The sequence below is a fragment of the Lepidochelys kempii genome, chromosome 2, assembly GCF_965140265.1.
Source record: "Lepidochelys kempii isolate rLepKem1 chromosome 2, rLepKem1.hap2, whole genome shotgun sequence".
NCBI lineage: Eukaryota > Metazoa > Chordata > Testudines > Cheloniidae > Lepidochelys > Lepidochelys kempii.
Window position 1 is genome coordinate 77572252 of NC_133257.1, and position 20031 is coordinate 77592282.

The 20031-nt window shown below is 40.3% G+C and overlaps 1 protein-coding gene across 2 annotated transcripts in view; it reads left to right on the top strand.

Moving 5' to 3' along the window:
* Positions 1-2200: 2200 nt before the first annotated feature.
* Positions 2201-20031, top strand: part of LOC140906755 (desmocollin-2-like) — a 38903-nt gene continuing 21072 nt past the window's right edge. The window contains exons 1-6 of one of the 2 annotated variants that reach the window (XM_073331331.1): positions 2201-2738; positions 6096-6180; positions 8967-9169; positions 9701-9820; positions 11227-11382; positions 13785-13929. In XM_073331331.1, coding sequence (XP_073187432.1) covers positions 2664-2738; positions 6096-6180; positions 8967-9169; positions 9701-9820; positions 11227-11382; positions 13785-13929 — 784 coding nt within the window. In that variant the 5' untranslated portion in view covers positions 2201-2663. The remainder of the gene's footprint in view (positions 2739-6095; positions 6181-8966; positions 9170-9700; positions 9821-11226; positions 11383-13784; positions 13930-20031) is intronic. The other variant, XM_073331330.1, reaches the window with a different exon arrangement.

The window sequence follows — 20031 nt, forward strand, 5'->3', positions numbered from 1 at the left end:
GAAATATTTATGTAAATGTGATATGAGGGTTCAGGTTTTTAGCCACTCCTTCAGAATAAGGAGTTTGAATCACCCAACTCTTAACTATACCGCGATGAATTTCTCCAGGTAAATATGCTGACACATAACTAAGGATTCAAAAGGGCAAAAACTTATTGTTGAGCATAATGCTTACTAATATGAGCAGTCTGATTCACTTGGAGCATTATATTTGAAAATGTGTCATAAGTGGGTCCAAATTGTAGCCATAACCTGGCATTTTACCATGTCTGCAATTCTTTTTGAAATGAATTAAAGTTGTGTAATTTTGATGGTAGGCCATGACCCATTAATATTTTGAAGATTAGCATGGTACTGTAACTCATTCTAATATAATTACTATGGGACAATTGTGATTTTGCCACAAGCCCTACATATGGGGCAACACACAGCTATGTGCCCCAGGAGCTGACACAATCTGTTTCCCTGCTCCAGGGGGTATGTAACCTGTGGCAGCCCTATACCCAGTGCAGTACATACTCCCTGGTGTAATGTGTTGGCTAGTGCAGGGGGATGGAGTATTCCCTGTTCCTGGTCATCCACTCTCCATCCAAATTCACATATTATGAGGCATGCAATGGTCCCAAGAAAGCAACTCGTCTCTCCATGCTGCCATTCACAGTATGGATAGATGGCACAGAACAGTAAAGAGAGCTTGATGCCACCATGGGAACTGGCAGGGTGTGTTTATTAAGCAAAAAGGGGGAAAGCTCCCAGTTCCCAAATGTTAACACCCGAATTCCAGTTTCCCGGCGCAAATATCTGACAGAAAATATTTCATTAGCAATATAATTAAATACAGAAAAATCAGTAATGAAAATGTATGGTACAGATGACTTCTTTCCTGCTAAGGGGCGTATTCTACAAGCCTGTGCAGAAATCCCATACGTCAGACTTATAATGTACAAGGTGAGGGATAATCAGGGCTTTAACTGAAAGGACAAACTGGAAGCAAAGTAGAGTGAAAGATGGTTAGGCTTGGTCTACACCAGGCACTTATGTCGAAATAACTACATCACTTGGGGTGTGGAAAATCCACACCCTTGAGCGACGTAGTTAGCAACCCAACCCCTGGTGTAGACAGTGGTATGTCAACAGGAGAAATTCTTCTGTAGGCGTAGGTAGCATCTTCACCAAGTGTCACAGCAGTGCAGTAAATGCAGACAAGCCCCTAGGTTCAACAGGACACTACCATGTTAAAAAAATTTTAGTGAACTTTTTTCAATTAATTTATACCCAGTAGCTCTTTAGAAGATAAATGGAATGTATTTAAAAATAATAATTTACTTTTCACTATTTAAGTAGTTTGTTTACTTTTTGTACCTCACTCAGGACAACAAAATAAAAAACTCATCTTCACCTTTGTTTCTGTTCAGGTTCGTTTTCTGTTTTACACTGCAATATTCAGTTTGTGGGGGGAATTTTTTTTTTAAACCACTGTCCATTTGAATATTTAAAACCATCACAGAATACTCAGCAATGCCAACTGTTGCTTTTTCTTCACACCTCAGGCTCTGTGAGCTGTAGCTCACAAAAGCATATGCTCAAATCAATTGGTTAGTCTCTAAGGTGCCACAAGTACTCCTTTTCTTTTTGCGAATACAGACTAACAGGGCTGCTCCTCTGAAACCTGTAATTAAGTGAGAATCTTAAGTTTGTATGTTTGTTTTTTAAAGAGAAAAACAAATCCCGACAGCTCGGTTGCTTGAAAATGTGAACTCTAAATGAAATAAAAATCAGAAGCTCCCCCCCCCCAAAAAAACCCACAAACGTTTTTTTTTTAAAAAAAAAAAATCTCATCATTTTAAAGCTCGCCTTGTGACTTGCGAGGCTTGCTGCGGGAGGTTTGGGGCTGACAACAGCGGCTCAAGCGCTGATCTGCGAACGCCCCCAGGCTTTTCTCTGCAGCGCAGTTGCGGACTTTGTCAACTTCACCAAGCTCACCTGCGAAGCCGCTTCGCACATCCCCGCCTCTCCTTCCCCTCGCAACTAACCCGGAGCCCCCGGCCCCCGCCTTCTCGGCTCCGGCTGCCCACTCGGGCGCCGCCCTTGCCTGCTCCGCAGCGTGCCCGGGGCGGATTTAACTCGCTCTCTAGGGAAATGAATCCAGGGGGCCCCAGCTGGGCAGGGGAAGGCGGAAGGGCGCTGCCAGCGGGGAGGTCGGCGGCCCAAGGGCGCCGCCGCCGCCGAGACTGCCCCCAGCCAGGGGGGCGGAAGCCGCAGCCGCCCAGGCAAGCGGGGCTCAGGTGTGGCTGGCGCCGCCCTCTTCGTGCGCCGCTACACCCAGCGCCGGGGCAGGGCGGGTTCCCCGGCGGGCGGAGGAGGGGAAGCAGCGCCTGGCCCGACCTGGCCGGCGGAGGAAGGGGGCTGGCCGAGAAGGGAGTTTCCTGGCCCAGGCGAGGAGCGGAGCAAACAACTCAAGTCCTTGCGAGGAGCCGCACGGCGCGTCTGCCGCTGCGCCTCGCCCCCCCCCCCTGCCCCGAAGGAAAAGAGGGAAAAGAAAGTAGCCACCTCCTGCCGCCGCCGCCGCCTTCCCGCTCGCCACCGCACCGGCAGCAGCCTTGCCCCCTGCTCCTTCGCGGGCGCCCTCAGCCAGCGCCTCCGCCGCCCCCAGCCGCCCGGAGATGGCCCCCGCCGCAGCCCGCCCGGGGGGCTCGCTCTGCAGAACCGCCTGTCGCCAGCTCCTCTTCGGCCTCTTGGTGAGTGTGGCCAGCGCTGCGCTCCCCACCCCACCGGGGGCGCCGAGCAGCGCCGCGCCTCTTACCCCGGTCCCGCGGTGTGTTCTGCGGGCTGGTCCCCGCCGCCGCCCGGAAGACCTTGGCGCCATCCGCGCAGGATACCGGCCGTAGTCGTTACCGGCAAGGTTTTGGCGAGACTGTCAGCGGCGGCGCGGGGACAGCTGTTGTCTGTGCCAGGGCTAGGTCGGTGGGAGTCGCGCGCGTTCGGAGTAGGTTGTCCCCAGCAGTGGGTTGATTTGGTTTGTCTAGATCAGTCGGAGCAGCCCCTTATTTCTAGATAGAAGAAACCAAACGTAGTGGGCGTTAGTGAAATGTTAAGACAGTGTGGTGTGCCTGCTGATTAGTGAATAAGTTTCACTGGGGGAAAAAAAAAGTGCATCTAAGTCAAAGTTTCAAAGTCTAGATTCAGAGAGAATCATTTTTCTCCCTCTTCTTCTTCTTCTTCTTTTTTTTTTTAAATCTTTCCCGAAATTTATTTCAACCTTCTTGGGTCCCAGTTGTCAGTGAAGGCTTGTTGAAGTTCATTCCTGGCTTCTCTCTTTTTAAAAATTTTTTTAGGTTGGGCTTAATAACTGTTTCCCCCTTTACATTAACTTTTTTAAATTAAAGTGTCTGGAGGCACCATTCCATGCCCTGGAAGGAATATCATGTTGTATGGTGAAAAGTATATGTGCTTTTGTGGTATGGAATCCTTCAGTACATGAACTTCAGAAAGGGAAGACTAGATGAGTCAGAAAAATTAAATTGACTTTGGTGCTTTGTCACCTGCACTTATAGATCTGTTTAGTCCTACTGCCCAAAATGGTGCTTAGGTGTTTTTTGGGGTTTTTTTTAAGTGGTGTTCCTTGATTAGGGCTGTCAGACTAGACATGCTTTGAGCAGGGGATTGGACTAGATGCCCTACTGAGGTCTCTTTCAACCCTAATATTCTATATTCTACTGGTTATTACAGCAGTAAAGGATAATCATTAATACAGATATGTATTATTAGTCAATAAATCAGGTATGAAAAGGAAAGAGTCTTTATGTCTATATGCTGTATTTCTAAAAATCAAATTCAGTTGTTCATCTGAAGCCAAATCATGCTCACACAAGTACTCCTATTTACTTCAAAGGGTCTATGCATTGGAGGGTGAACGGCTTTTGGCCCATTTAAATGTATTTATTTATACCCATATATAATTATCAGCCCTGACCAATTCTATTTGCCTTCAGGAAAAAAACCTCTTTTTTTAATGGGTGAGTAAAGTAACGTTAGCTTGGCCACCCCCAACTCCCCACTATCATAATCAGACTAAAGAATAGTTTAGTAGATTGTCCCTGCATAAGTAAATTTTCAATACTATTGCCAGGCTAAATTGATTATTTTTATATGTAATGCACTCAGTCTTGGATTGTGTCTGGGCATGTAAATTTTCGTGAGAATTTTCCATTTACTTACTCTTACTGTAATCTCAATGAATGGAGGGGGGAAAAGCCATGCTAATCGTACTTTACTCACCAATCCAATTAAAGAAAGCAAAATTCCCCTGCCTTCTCTTGCACTTCCCACAACCCCCGCAACAAACAAACAAAACTCAACATAACAAACACTCCTTATATAATGCAAGTTTAGGCATCTGTGTCAAATGTACACTCGGAGCATATTGAACCCTTTTATATGTACCAACAGGTCTATTCTTATCTTGTCTCTGTATATATTACTTCCATAACCCTTCATGTTAGTATCAGACTAAACTCATTGGTTAATGAAATTTTGAAATTACATTTCATTGACCTAGAAAAACTCCTAAACTATGCTTGATTATGTTGTATATTATTTTTACTTAAAACAATTTTTTTTGTCCCCAGAGGGGGGAGAGGGAAGTTTTGTAAGGATTAATTACTATTACAAATAGCCCAAATGTTAGCTGGGAAATGAATAGTGACATTAGTTATATGGTTGAGATTCATGAAAGGATGTTAACAACAGAAATAATTAAAATATCATATATGCATCAGTAAAAGATACTTTTCCTATTTAAATTATCTTAAATGCTGTGGTTATCCAGAGTGTTTCAAAATTAATCAGTTTGAAATTCTAGCCAATCATGATTTTAAGACTGCTTGCTTTCTAAAGAATTAAAAATGTACGAGCTAATTTTCACAGGAAAAGCAACTCCTTTCACTTTTCAATTTGCTGTTCTCTCCTTTTTTTTTTTTTTTTAATAGTACCTTCAATATACGGCTAAAAGCTTTCACAAAATAAGGTGTCTCATCTGTTGTTGACTATTAAATTTGTTGTTTTTTTCCTATAAATTGTTCGTTGAGAGGTACTCCCATTCTGTGTGTGCATGTGCACAAAAACCCCTTCTTGATTTTCTATATTCCATACTTTGAGTGGCTCTAACTTTAGATTAGAATATAAATTCATTGAATAAAACCTTGGATAGACACATGGTCTGAGCTCAGGCTGGGAACTAGGAGCCACTCTACGCCTCCACTTCATTTTATAAAATGTGGTGGTTATTTACCAGCTATAGATGGGTGTTCTGAAGTTTGAAGCCCCAATTCTGTAATACGATATATGTAAGTTGACAGACCTCTGCCCATATTTTAATCAGATACAATTGAAGGATTTGGGGCTTAAGTAGTTTGTTAGTAAAGCACTTTTGAAGATACAAATTAATATGTATTTTGCCAAGTATTATGACATAAATAAAATATTTGTTCCTTTAAACAGTACAAATCAATGCAACCATATGGAAATAAACTTCATGAATTGTTGAGTCTTAATTCTTAGCACATTTCATCCATGGAGCCCAAAGTACTCTTTAAAGGAAGATACATTTTTATTTTCCCACTTCAAAATGTGGTAAAGTGGGAGGCTGAGTGTAATCCTGACCCTGTTGAAGTCAATAGGAGTTCTGCCATTGATGTCGATGGGCCTAGCATTTCAATCACAGGTTAAATGTCTTTGCCGAAGTCACACAAGTCATAGCGAGAGTCAAGATCAGAATCTGCATCTTCTGAGATCTAACCCTGTACATTATGCCACAGTGCTTTCCTGTAATTTGTAATAAATGATACTTTCTAGGTTGTTTCACTGGACTGTTTAAAAAACAAAACAAAAAACCTCCCTTTATGTCTCAGTATTCACGTAAATTGAAATCAGTCACCAAAATATGTAATACGCATTTCAACTCTATATGTTTGGTGTTTTTTAACATGACTAAAAATCTAGCTACTATATACTTTTTATGCCATGATTTCAAACAATGTTTAAAAATAATTTCACAGCAAGGGTGACTATTCTTTCTCGTTTTCTTTCCTTTTTAGGTATTGAGTTTATTTTGTGAAGCTTGCAAGAAAGTCACTTTTAATGTTCCTTCTAAATTAGAGGCTGGAACACTAGTTGGCAGAGGTGAGAAGCTTCAAGATGCCCTTCAAAACTCTACATCATCATTTCACCACTTCTGTAACTGCTTTTACAATGAAGGGGAGATACTGATTTATTTTGTAATACAATTTATTGCAGTTGGGACAACACCTAGTTAGTTAAATTCAGCTGCATATTGGATTAGCCTTTTACTGAAGGATTTGCTGTGTTCTGTTATACATTTTAACGCTGCTTATTGGCAGTGTGTGCACATTTTGATTCTTGTTATAACCAATTACTAGCAGATTGATTGATTCAAGGCAGAAGTTTTGGCCAGCATTTTCAAACTTAGATACCTAAAGATAGTATCTAAATATGTGGTCTAATCCTTGCAAGTGCTGAACGCTCACAGCTTACATAGAAGGGATACGTTTTCTATAGCTAGGGCCCTACCAAATTCACGGCCATAAAAAACATGTCACAGACTGCGAAATCTGGTCTTGCCCCGTGAAATCTGGTCTTTTATGTGCTTTTACCCTATACTGTACAGATTTCATGGAGGAGACCAGTGTTCCTCAAATTGGGGGTCCTGACCTAAAATGGAGTTGCAGGGGGGTCATAGTATTGTCTCCCTTACTTCTGTGCTGTCTTCAGAGCTGGGCAGCTGGAGAGAGGTGGCTGCTGACCAAGGGCCCAGCTCTGCAGGCAGCAGCACACAAGTAAGGGTGGCAATACCATACCATGCCATTCTTTCTTCTGCGCTGCTGCTGGCAGCGGCTCTGCCTTCAGAGCTGGACTCCTGAACAGCAACCACCACTCTCCAGTCGTCCCTCTCTGCAGGCAGCGCCGCCGCCAGCAGCAGTGCAGAAGTAAGGATAGCAGTACCGCAACCCCTCCCCCTCAGCCCTACAATAACCTTGAGACACCCCCTCACACACACACACTCTCTCTCCTTTTTGGGTCAGGCCCCTACAATTACAACACCATGAAATTTCAGATTTAAATAGATGAAATCATGAAAATTTATGACTTTTAAAATCCTATGACAGTGAAATTGACCAAAATGAACTGTGAATTTGGTAGAGCCCTATAGTATTTAACTTGGGTTGTTTTTAAAAAAACAACCAAAAACAGATTTTTCCTGTGTCACTGACATATAAGCAGTGAAATCACATATGGCCAAATCCTCAGCTGTGGCTATGAAGTACTTAGTGCAGTATTCAGGAGAGAAGTTCCTCAATCCTTGGGCTGTTCTGGACTGGGTTGAGCAGCCCACGTTTGAGCAATTTGATGGGGATTAGGGAAGCCCAGACAACACCCTCTTTTTCCAGATTAGTCTCCTGTGGCAGCATCTGGGAAGGGTGTGATGTAGGAGTTACTACAGATGCTCTGTGCCACCTAAGGATCTTCCTACACAATGGAGATCCTCTGAGAGCTGAATCTGAGGCTGTCTTATACCAGTATTGGCACAGTTTTGGAGCATGGTCCAGGGTAGTGGCACTAGTCTCTACTGAAGGAACAGTAGATTTTTATCCCATCACAGTCTGAGAGTTTATTAATCAAGACTACCTTTAAAATGAGGGTGAATAAAAAGGACATCCAATGGAGAAGCTAACCTTAATGTCAGTTTTTTATAATGAAAATCTATGCAGCTGATCATTGTGTATTTTGTTTGAGGGAGGTGGGTATGTATCTTATTTTAATTTGAATGAATATGAAAGTAATTCATTTAATTTCACTTTATTGAAGAAGAATATTTCAAAAAGTTTTAACCATACAGGAAGAATGGAAGAATTTTATACAATGCATCTATTTGTTTGTCTGCAAACATTTATCCATGCCATTGTAGCCTGAATGCTGTTCCTTAACATTTTATTGAGAAAGGATGCCTTTTTTGTTGTAATACAACTGGTGACTCATAGCACAATAGTAAAATAAGCAAGGATTTCCCCCACAATTGCCAAGTTCTGTATGATTTTAATATCCTACAGGATATAACAATACACTGAGCTGTTCAGTACTAGGAATAATGCTGATTTACCTTGCCTCAGAAGTAGAATTCATATTCAAGTGCTCACTTATGGGAAAGCCGTGCCATAAGCAGACCATTCTTTGAAGAAAAATTCCATGGTGTCTTGAATGCTGACCAATAAGGGGTGATATTTGCTGAAATGCTCTATAATAATGTTTGAACATTCAACAGTAAGGCAGGCTGTTTTTAAGAAGAGAAAGGAACACTGTCAAATTACCCCCTCAGTGGTTATACTTAGGAAACACTGATATGGAATCTGTTTTAATGAATAAGTTTGTCTGCCATCATCTGCCCATACTGGAAAAAAATCTTGGTCCTGTTGAAGTGTGTCAGAATCTTGCCGGTGACTTCAAAACAGTCGGTGAAATCTTTTCTCCATTGTAGCAGAATTATTTATGTACATGGGTGATGGCACTCTTTTAGGAAAGGTAAGCACTTTGCGGGGCAAAAAATACACAAGAAGAATTATGACTTTGGGAAATATTAGTCACCAAATTAAACTTGTTTTTGCCCCCATTCTGACAGTGCCTGTGTAAAGTACTCACTATGGCCAAGTATCCTTTGGCAAATGGCCTAATGTGCTGAATGAATGGATGGATGTGCAACATGAATGTAAACTTGTTCAGAAGCTGGGCTCTATATTCTGAAATAAAAGTAGTCTGATCTTCAGAGGTGCTAAGGACATTGACTTGAAATCAGGCCACTTTTACATAGGTGCATAAATATAAACCAAACTTTAGGCATGTAAGTTTAAAAGCGTTTGTCTTGTGAGAGAATCTTTGAAATTTCTTTCTTACAGTAAATCTGAGAGAGTGCCTTAAGTCTGCAGAACATATCAGTTCAAGCGATCCTGACTTTAGAATTCTAGAAGATGGTTCTGTGTATACAACAAATATCATTTCTTTATCTTCTGAAGAAAAGACTTTTACCATATTACTCAAGAACATTCAAAGACAGGAAGAAAAGAAGATACATGTCAATTTGCTAGTTCATCAAGAAAAGGTAGGCTCATAATTGCTACAGACATTTTACTTTTTATTTTTGGAAACTGTCTTTTTACAGTTTGGCATTGTATAAAAGTTGTTTATAACTCTTAAAATGATCAGGCATAGCTATTGTATAGTAGATTGTGTACTTCTAATTTAGCAATACCTAATAAGGTGCATAGGTTTTAAATTTTCAGGACTCCTTGAGCTGGCAAAGCCTGGAAATTATGACCTTCATCAAGGGCATTAAGATTTTTATAAAAGCAAATTTTAAGCAATTAAAAAACTTCATGAGCACTGTATATTGATAGGAAGTATTAAAATGAGTGTTGCACAGGGCTGAAGAATTCTCAAGACACCAGGATTAAATAGAATGGTGAAAAAGAGGATTTAAAAGAGCAAAAACTGGTCCTTAAGATTTGGAGGGAGTTCTGAAAAATCTGTGAGGGGGGAAAAATGAGGGGAAGCAAACAAACAAGAATATAAACCTTAAGAAATTATGGGTTGATCTTCTATTTAATGAATTGTTTTGGTCTTCTAAATGCAGACACATAAGACAAGACATACTAGAGATACAGTCCTCAGGCGAACCAAAAGAAGGTGGGCTCCTATCCCATCCTCTATGATGGAGAACTCTCTTGGACCTTTTCCAATGCAAATTCAACAGGTACATTATAAAAATAGCTGGTGTATAAAATGTAAGTTACTTTCCTATCTGACCAGTACAAAATACTGTAAGCCATTGCCTTTGGATTCAAATGGCTTCTTAGCAAAAAAGTGAAGAAAACCAACTAAATTATTGTTTTAGAAAAGCAACGGTAACTTTTAACGGTAATCCTTAGTAACTGCTTTTCAGGAAAAATATCATAAGATACACACAGGAAATCTGAGGCAGAGGTAAGTCTAGAACACAACTTTCTGAATCCCAGTCCTATTTCCCAGAACTTTTTGTCTCATTCTTTGTCTATACTGGGGTCCCATAGAACAAATATGATCATGTCACTGAAGACTGTACCATGCATATATATAAAGAGCTAAATTAAGGGTGCACAGGCAGTTACCCAGTCTGTAAAGGAGAGAGACTGCTACTTGCATGCCTAGTAAAGTAGAAGTGTGAGGTTTAGCTCAATAATAAAGGCTGTGAATTGTGCAAAGTTATTAACATCAGCCTTGCCCAGCACTTCTTCACCGAGGCGAAAGAGGAGAGATCCTGCTGCTGTGTTTATGTTCTGTCTGGAGCACTAGCTCTCTGCCTGCTATGTAGGAAACAGGGTGGGGCCTGAAAATATGTTCATTGCAGTTGCCATGGAGATCTGTGGGGCTGGAGCATGCTTATTGCATTTCTGGAGATTTTAGCAGCATTCCTCTAAAAAGCTCTACGTATGTGTAAATACGCGTATTCAGAGGCTTATAACTGGGTAAAATCTGGGTGGATTTTTATGAGGACAAGGCAAAAAGGCATCTCCCTGACTCTAGTGCTATCCCCTTGTCAAATATCAAGTCCCTGCTCCAAAGAAAGAAGGTTCTAGATTTCTTGAAAGAAACTTTAGTAAGAACTAACAATGGCAAAAAAACCCACAAACCACTTCCAGTCATAAATGGCTGAACCAGTTTTGCCTAAAAAGTCAATCTCAGACATAGAAAATGTTAACCAGAATGGTTGAGTGAGTGAAAATAGGGGTTTCTAATGAAAACCGTTAAGCAACCTTTGCTACACCTGGCAGCTCTGTCTCTGATGCTGAGACTAAATATATTTTACTCACATCTTCCCCTTCCCCATGCACTCTACTACAAGATGGATTTTCTTCCATTGGTATTTGTGAAGGATTAGTAGCCTTTCTCACAAGTGCATTTACTGTAAAGGTAGTTAAGATTGGCACAGAGCAGACCATTTTCCTGTTCTGTGTAAAAGTTTGAGCTGCTGTAGTTCCTGAACCTAAGAATTGGATTTTCTACATCCTTTCTGAAGTGACACTATTTTCTATCCCACACTTACATTAATTCAGAAAACACAGAAATAGAAAGGTATTTAATGAATTATTTTGTCTGTGTTTAACAAATTATTCTTTATAGGTCCAGTCTGACACAGCTCAAAACTACACCATTTATTACTCTGCAAGTGGTCCTGGAATTGATAAAGATCCAAAGGGTTTGTTTTATATAGAGAGAGAAACTGGGAATATTTTTGCTACTGGCCCAGTAGACCGTGAACAATATCCAAGCTTTAAGGTAAGGGCCTAAATTGTATACACAATTAAATGTATTAGTATTTTCATTCTATTGCTAAAGTACTTCACTGGTGTGTTCTAACAGGAATGGGAGGAAAATGCATTTGTGCTCAGACAACTATCCCAAATAGTAGCCCGGATATTTACAGGGCAGAAATTGGTGGTGGGAGTGAAGGAAGATCTAGTTTTACAAGATTTATTTTTCTTTTCTGGTGGAAGACTTGAAAAAGTCCATGTAAAATTAAAATGAGACAAAGATAATCATCAAGACAGCTGTATTAGTTCCACAGCATTTGCTTGTTCTGTTCAGTTTTAATAAAAAGAAAAGGAGGACTTGTGGCACCTTAGAGACTAACCAATTTATTTGAGCATAAGCTTTCGTGAGCTATAGCTCACTTCTACACTTTCCACAGTATGCATCCGATGAAGATCTTTTTATACACACGAAGCATGAAAAAAAAAAAGGGTGTTTACCACTGCAAAAGGTTTTCTCTCCCCCCACCCCACTCTCCTGCTGGTAATAGCTTATCTAAAGTGATGACGTTCTTGTTAAACCCTGGATTTGTGCTGGAAATGGCCCAACTTCCTTATCATACACATTGTAAGGAGAGTGATCACTTTAGATAAGCTATTACCAGCAGGAGAGTGGGGTGGGGGGAGAGAGAGAACTTTTTGTAGTGGTAAACACCCATTTTTTCATGCTTTGTGCGTATAAAAAGATCTTCTATACTTTCCACAGTATGCATCTGATGAAGTGAGCTGTAGCTCACGAAAGCTTATGCTCAAATAAATTGGTTAGTCTCTAAGGTGCCACAAGTCCTCCTTTTCTTTTTGCGAATACAGACTAACACAACTGTTACTCTGAAACCTGTTCAGTTTTAATGTTTTGTTAAATGGGTAAACTGCTCTCTCTGCTGGCTGAGAGGTGTAAGGAGGTGGCAGAAGTGGATAGCTCTGCTTCCAATGGACTGTTGGGAACATGAATATTCCATTGTTTTCCTACACAATAGGGAAATAGTCTAAAAATTCCACTGCACATTAGATTGGTTTGTTCATTCTGCTTCTCTCCAGTTTTTCTAAGTGAATATGCTTCCTGCTTTCTCTTAGGCAGTTGGTTAGCCGGTCTTATGCCTTAACTGAAAAGAAAGCAAATAAGAAACACATGGTCAATTATGTCTACTACCATTGCTGCTTCACTTTCTGCACCTCAAACACACTAATTAGAAGAGTATCAAAGACTCTTGCTATGTTTGGACACCATTTGCCTATATAGTACTGAAAACATGTTGTTTTTACTTGCCTGACTGTTGTCTCAGGTAGAAACAAGCAAAACTATACAAAGTGTTGGCTCTGCTGTTTTTGGCAATGTGTGCTGCTGTGGCACACTCTAGCACACCACCAGTGTGGCATGCTAACGTCAGCCAACGTTTCTTTGTAGGGCGAGGAGGGAGGTATGCCAGAAGATGAACTTATGGAATTACATAATGTCTCTGCCACAGGAATTTGTAGAACTGCCAAGTGTGTCTGGCTTTGACAGTGAGGAGGAAAGTGTCAGACAAGGCAGCTTCAGATTGCCCACCAAGGAGAATTAATGTTATTTCTATAGTGTGGAAAGTCTACAAAAAGTGCTGCTGCTACCTCAGAGGGAACACACCTTTCAGTAAAACTGAAGCAATCGTTCTGTAGTTTGTTGCTCTTGCATCTACATCTACATAGTCCCCACACACACAATTGCTGGTATTGCACTGGTTGCTCACTCCTTTGTTTCCACTTTTGCCAAAAGCTGCACTCTGCTCAAGTGAGCACCACTAAGTGTGACACTTGGATACAAGATGGGTTGGTTAAGGATGGTCTCTTTGTGACAGACAGTGGGTCAAATGTAAGTTCTTACTCAGTATATTCAAATACCAGGATGGAAATCTTTCACGTGTCACTGTGGAAAATAATGCAAATGGTTGTCTTGGGGGCTGGGAAGCAGTTAAATGCATTACTTCTACCACTGCCAGCCTGTAACATCAATCATCTCCTCTTGCATCTGACTGAAGACAAATTTTGTTACTGAAATTGGGTCTAGCTCTAGCTTGTTGTCCTGAAGCAGAAACCATTAATAACAAAAGGAAAAGAAACCCGGTGGACCAATGGCTAGAAAGAGCTCAACTTTGTCCTCCATGGTCAACAAGGAAAGATTAGTATATGCAAATAGCTGCAAAATATCTATTGCAGGCATTAGCCATTTACTTCTATTATGGTCTGCTTATGAAAAGGGTATATTTGATATACTGTGCTTTGCAGAAATTATTCTGTAGATCATGTTATCTACTGGGCTGAAAAGGAATATTGCATCCTGTTCTAGAACAGTGGGCAACTAAGGTTTTCTCTTTTTTTTTTTTTTTTTTTTTATAGATAATTTGCTTTGCAACCACTGCAGATGGATATTCACCAGAGAAACCACTGCTGCATACAATCAGAATAGAAGATGATAATGATAATGCCCCATGCTTTACACAGGATCTTTTTGAGTTTGTTGTTCCTGAACATTGCAAACCTGGTAAGCATAATTTTATGATTTTTTTTTTTTAAGCACTATGATTTTTATCAATAAATATCTAAAATGCTATCATCTTCCAACAGTGACATACCACAGTGATGAGTGTGTATAATTCTGATGTTTGATTAGTTTTTCCTACTGAAAAACTGATCAATATTTTTATATCGAAAGCTACATTTCCAAAGCACTTCCAATTTATTTCAAATTTGCACATGCTCCAATTTGCATGCAATATCCACACCCTATATGCATGCCAGATAGTTAGTTAGCCAGCCATGTACACATGGACAAATTTATATGCACACTCAAATCAGCAGGCTTTTGGGAAAAGTGGCTTTACTGAGTGTGCTATGGTACTATACTTCATGAAGGGAGGATTTTCATATACTAGAAGTTAAAATAGACCATAGTCTTGGGGGGGAAAAAAAGATTCTGTGCACTCAATAAGAAAAGTATATCTAACGTGATACTAGTTCAGACCAATGGTCCTTAGCTTTATATCCAGTCATCCGACAGTGGCAAGTGCTAGATGCTTTAGAGGGAATGAACAGAACAGGGAAATTATCAAGTGATCCATCCCATCATCCAGTCCCAACCTCTGCATCCCTGACCATCTTGGCTAGTAGCCATTGATGGACCTATCTTCCACAAATTTTGTCTAATTCTTTTTTGAACCCAGTTATACTTCTGGCTTTCACAAAATGCCCTGGCAAGCTGTTCCATACCCCTAATCATTTTTGTTGCCCATCTCTGTATGTTTTCATATATATATAAAAATTTGGCAACCAGCAGAAAATATTCAAAGTATGGATGTACCATGGACAGTGGCATTATATCTCTGTCTTATGATCAGTCCCTTTCCTAATGGTTCCTAATAGCACTTTTGACAGCTGCTATCTATGGTGATGCCAAAATAACTTTTACCACTCCAGGAGGAGAACTTAAACCCATTGTTTTGTATGTATTAAATGGAATGTTTTCCAGTATGCATTACTTTGCACATTTCAACATTGAATTTCATCTGCCGTTTTTGTTGCCCAGGCACCGAGTTTTGTAAGATCCCTTTGTAACACATAATTAAGTCCAAAGCTGACAGTTCTCTGGAGTACTTTTGTATCATCTGCAAACTTTGCCACCTCACTGTTTACCCTTTTTCCCAGATAATTTATGACTATGTTGAACATCACTGGTTCCAGTACAGATCCTTGGGAGAACCAGCTATTTACTTGTCTTCACTCTCAAAACTGGCTATTTATTCCTACCCCTTGTTTCTTGTCCTTTAACCAGTTACTGATCCAGGAGAGGACTTTCCCTCTAATCCCATGACTGCTTAGTTTGCTTAAGAGCCTGTGGTGAGGAACCTTGTTAAAGGCTTTCTGAAAGTCCAAGTACGCTATATCCACCGGATCACCTGTGTCCATGTTTGTTTGACCCCCACAAAAAACTCTAATAGATTAGTGAGGCATGATTTCCCTTTACAAAAGCTGTGTTGACTCTTCCCCAACAAATTGTGTTCATCTGTGTCTGTCTGATAATTGCTCTTTACTATAGTTTAAACCAATTTGCCTGCTACTGAAGTTAGGCTTATAGGCCTGTAATTCCCAGGATCACCTTTGCAGCTTCTTTAAAAATGGTAAAAAGAAAAGGAGTACTTGTGGCACCTTTAGAGACTAACCAATTTATTTGAGCATAAGCTTTCGTGAGCTACAGCTCACTTCATCAGATGCATAAAGTGGAAAGTACAGTGAGGAGATTTTATATATACACACAGGCCATGAAAAAATATACGTTGTAAGGAGAGTGATCACTTAAGATGAGCTATTACCAGCAGGAGAGTGGGGTGGGGGGTGAGAGAACCTTTTGAAGTGATAATCAAGGTGGGCCATTTCCAGGAGTTAACAAGAATGTCTGAGGAAAGTGGGGGAGGAATAGTTTCACTTAGTATAATGACTCAACCACTCCCAGTCTCTATTAAAGCCTAAGTTAATTGTATCCAATTTGCAAATTAATTCCAATTCAGCAGTCTCTCGTTGGAGTCTGTTTTTGAAGTTTTTTTTGTTGAAGGATACTCACTTTGAGATCAGAAATCGAGTGACCAGAGAGATTGAAGTGTTCTCCGACTGGTTTATGAATGTTCTAGTTCTTGACATCTGATTTGTATCCATTTATTCTTTTACGAAGAGACTGTCCAGTTTGACCAATGTACATGGCAGAGGGGCATTACTGGCACATGACGGCATATATCACATTGGTAGATGTGCAGGTGAACGAGCCTCTGATAGTGTGACTGATGTGATTAGGCCCTATGATGATGTCCCCTGAATAGATATGTGGGCACAGTTGGCAACGGGCTTTGTTGCAAGGATAGGTTCCTGGGTTAGTGGTTCTGTTGTGTGGTATGTGGTTGCTGGTGAGTATTTGCTTCAGATTGGGGGGCTGTCTGTAGGCAAGGACTGGCCTCTCTCCCAAGATTTGTGAGTGATGGGTCGTCCTTCAGGATCGGTTGTTGATCTTTGATAATGCGTTGGAGAGGTTTTAGTTGGGGGCTGAAGGTGATGGCTCGTGGCGTTCTGTTATTTTTTCTTTGTTGGGCCTGTCCTGTAGTAGGTGACTTCTGGGTACTCTTGTGGCTCTGTCAATCTGTTACTTCACTTCAGCAGCTGGGTATTGTAGTTGTAAGAATGCTTGATAGAGATCTTGTAGGTGTTTATCTCTGTCTGAGGGGTTGGAGCAAATGTGGTGGTATCGTAGAGCTTGGCTGTAGACAATGGATCGTGTGGTGTGGTCTGGATGAAAGCTGGAGGCATGTAGGTAGGCATAGTGGTCAGTAGGTTTCCGGTATAGGGTGGTATTTATGTGACCATCGCTTATTAGCACTGTAGTGTCCAGGAAGTGGATCTCTCTTGTGGACTGGTCCAGGCTGAGGTTGATGGTGGACCCATGGAAAAGAAGCCCTTGAGGAATTCCACCATGTTTTCAACAATTTCCCCCCCCACTGTTCCTCAGACATTGTTGTTAACTCCTGGAAATGTGCTGGAAATGGTCCACCTTGATTATCACTTCAAAAGATTTTCTCCCCCCACCCCACTCTCCTGCTGGTAATAGCTCATCTTAAGTGATCACTCTCCTTACAATGTATATACACACGGACCATGAAAAAAATATATAAAATCTCCTCACTGTACTTTTCACTTTATGCATCTGATGAAGTGAGCTGTAGCTCATGAAAGCTTATGCTCAAATAAATTGGTTAGTCTCTAAGGTGCCACAAGTACTCCTTTTTTCTTTTTGCAAATACAGACTAACATGGCTGCTACTCTGAAACCTTTTAAAATTAGTGTTACATTTAGCTACCCTTCCAGTCATCTAGTACAGAGACTGATTTAAGTGATAACTTATGTATCACAGTTCATAGTTTTGCAATTTCATATTTGAGTTCCTTCAGAACTCTTGGGTGAATGTCATCTGTCCCGGTGACTTCTTATTATTTAATCAGTTTGTTCCAAAATCTTCTCTATTGACACCTCAATGTGGGACAGCTTCTCATATTTAAAAAGAATGGCTCACGTTCTCTGCAGTGAAGACCAATGGAAAGAACTCTCTGCAATGGCCTTGTCTTGCTAGAGTGCATCTTTAGCACATCAATCATCTAGTGGCCCCATTAGTTGATTGGCAGGCTTCCTGCTACTGATGTACTTGAATGTTTTTGGTTCGTTCGTTGGTTCGTTTTTGGTGTCTTTTCTTTTTTTTGCCTACCTAATTTTCCTCTTACACTTGACTTGCCAAAGTTTATGGTCTTTTCTATTTTCCTCAGTAGGATTTAACTTCTTCAATTTTTAAAGGATGTCTTTTTTTGTTGCTGTTTGTAACTACTACTCTTACTCTGTTTAGCCCTGGTGGTATATTTTTGGTCCTCTTACTGTTCTTTATTTGTAGTTCACATTTTAAAACCACCACAATAGAGGCTCAAACTAAAAGTTTCCATGTAGGTTGCAGGCCTTTCACTCTTGTGACTGTTCCTTTTAATTTCTGTTTAACTAGCTTCCTCGTTTTTGTGTAGCTCCCCTTTTTGAAGTTAAAAGCTGCTGTGGTGGGTTTCTTTGGTATTTTCTGGCCTACAAGGATGTTAAATGTAATTACATTATGGTCACTATTACTGAGCGTTTCAACTATATTCACTTCTTGGACAAGATCCTGTGCACCACTTAGGACTAAATCAAGAGTTGCCTTTCTTTTTGTGGGCCCCAGGGCTAGCTGTTCCAAGAAGCAAAATGGTGTCTAGAAACTTCATCTCTGCATCCTATCTTCAGGTGATGTGTACCTAGTCAATATGAGGATAGTTTAAGCCCCTATTATTATTGAGGGTGGTGGGGGGGGGGTGTTTGTGGGTTGTGTTTTTTTTTTTTTTTTTTTTTTTGGTTTTGTTTTGGAACTTCTCTAATCTCTCTGAACATTTCAGTCATTGTCACCATTCTGGTCAGATGGGTGGTAGTATATTCCTACTGCTAGAGTCTTCTTATTCAGGCATGGAATTTCTATTCATGGAGATTCTATGGTACATAGTTATATCAATATCCTCACTTAATACCAGACACTCAAGTTCACCCATCTTAGTATTTAGACTTCTAGCATTTGTGTACAAGCACTTATAAAATTTGTCCATATTTAGTTGTCTGCCTTCATGTGATGTAATTGAATGGGACTCTTTTTTGTTTTTTTTTTTGACTGCTTCTTTTCTACCTGTATTTTGTCAACTTCTGTCCTGTCTTCTTTACCAGAATATAGAAAATTCCTTTTAATAAATCCTGCCCTAAGAGACATCTGTCTGAATCATGTGCTCCTCTGCACCGCTCAGCTTTCCCCCAGCCCTTAGCTTAAAAACTGTGCATGTATTTTATGTAAACAGGGCCTTTTAGCCATAATGTGCAAAGATAATTGCTCAAAAACTCAAATAAAAAATTGTGAAATACCACCTTTGTTCCTATCACAGGGTCAATGTTTGGAATTGACAATGCAGGTTTACTTTGAAAGCCACAAGTATAAACTTTTGGCCTTGTGTTTTGAAAATTCATTTTGTGGTATCTCAAACTCTTATAGAGACCATTCAATTCATGGGGCAGGGGAATGATAATTTTAAGCAGAAATGTGGGACTGATTTACTAAACTTGATCCACAAATTTTGAGCCCTAGATCCTACAAACACTTGGGAGCATGCTTAACTTTAAGCCTGGGAATAGTCACATTGACTTCATTGTGACTAATGTTTAGCCAACATATAAAGACACTGATATCTCAGATTCTTCACCCACAATTCATTTTGAGATTGCAAAATAAGAGTTGTAAACTTTTTATAGCATTTTTTTTCTTCATATTGGTTGATTCTCAGTCCAAGTATTATTGTCCACATTATATCTGATTTTAAAAGTGGGTTTTAAAGTCACTTCTGGGCTGAATACCTAGAATGAAGTGCAAGATATATACAAAAATACTTAAATATAGAATGAACACACACAGGAGTACAATATATATACATTAAACACTGACCATATTTGCCAGAATAATAGATATAGGATTCCTTTTTGCCCTGGGCTGTCTTCTCTCATCCTAAAAAACAAAGCAAAATACATTCTACATTATGCTGCCCTTATAGCATAAGATCTATTGATCTTTCTTACCTGTCCTCCTTTTGAAGGGGCAAAATTTTACCCTTAGTTACTGTTAGGTGTGTTCTCTCTCTCTCTCTCACAGAAGTTACATAAAGGCCATGCATCCACAGGGCATGTTCCTTCTCCCACCAACATCCATAGTAACACTTCTGTTGCCTTCAGTGGGAGGAGAATTGGAGCCAAACACGAAGGCAATATTCACTGTTAGTGTAACTTCAGTGGAAGTTCCTCTGGGAGTGAATTTGTGAAAATTGCTGTTTTCTTGAACAGGAAAGTAAGGGTTAGATTCTGCCACCTGTATTCACAATTTAGGATCTCACTGTGTTAGATTATTTAAGGCCCAGTCATAAGGAGAGCAGGGACCTAATTACCTGTAACAGTCTACTTCAAGTGAATGGACAGGAAGGGACAAGGAATGGAAAGAACCCTGGCTCTG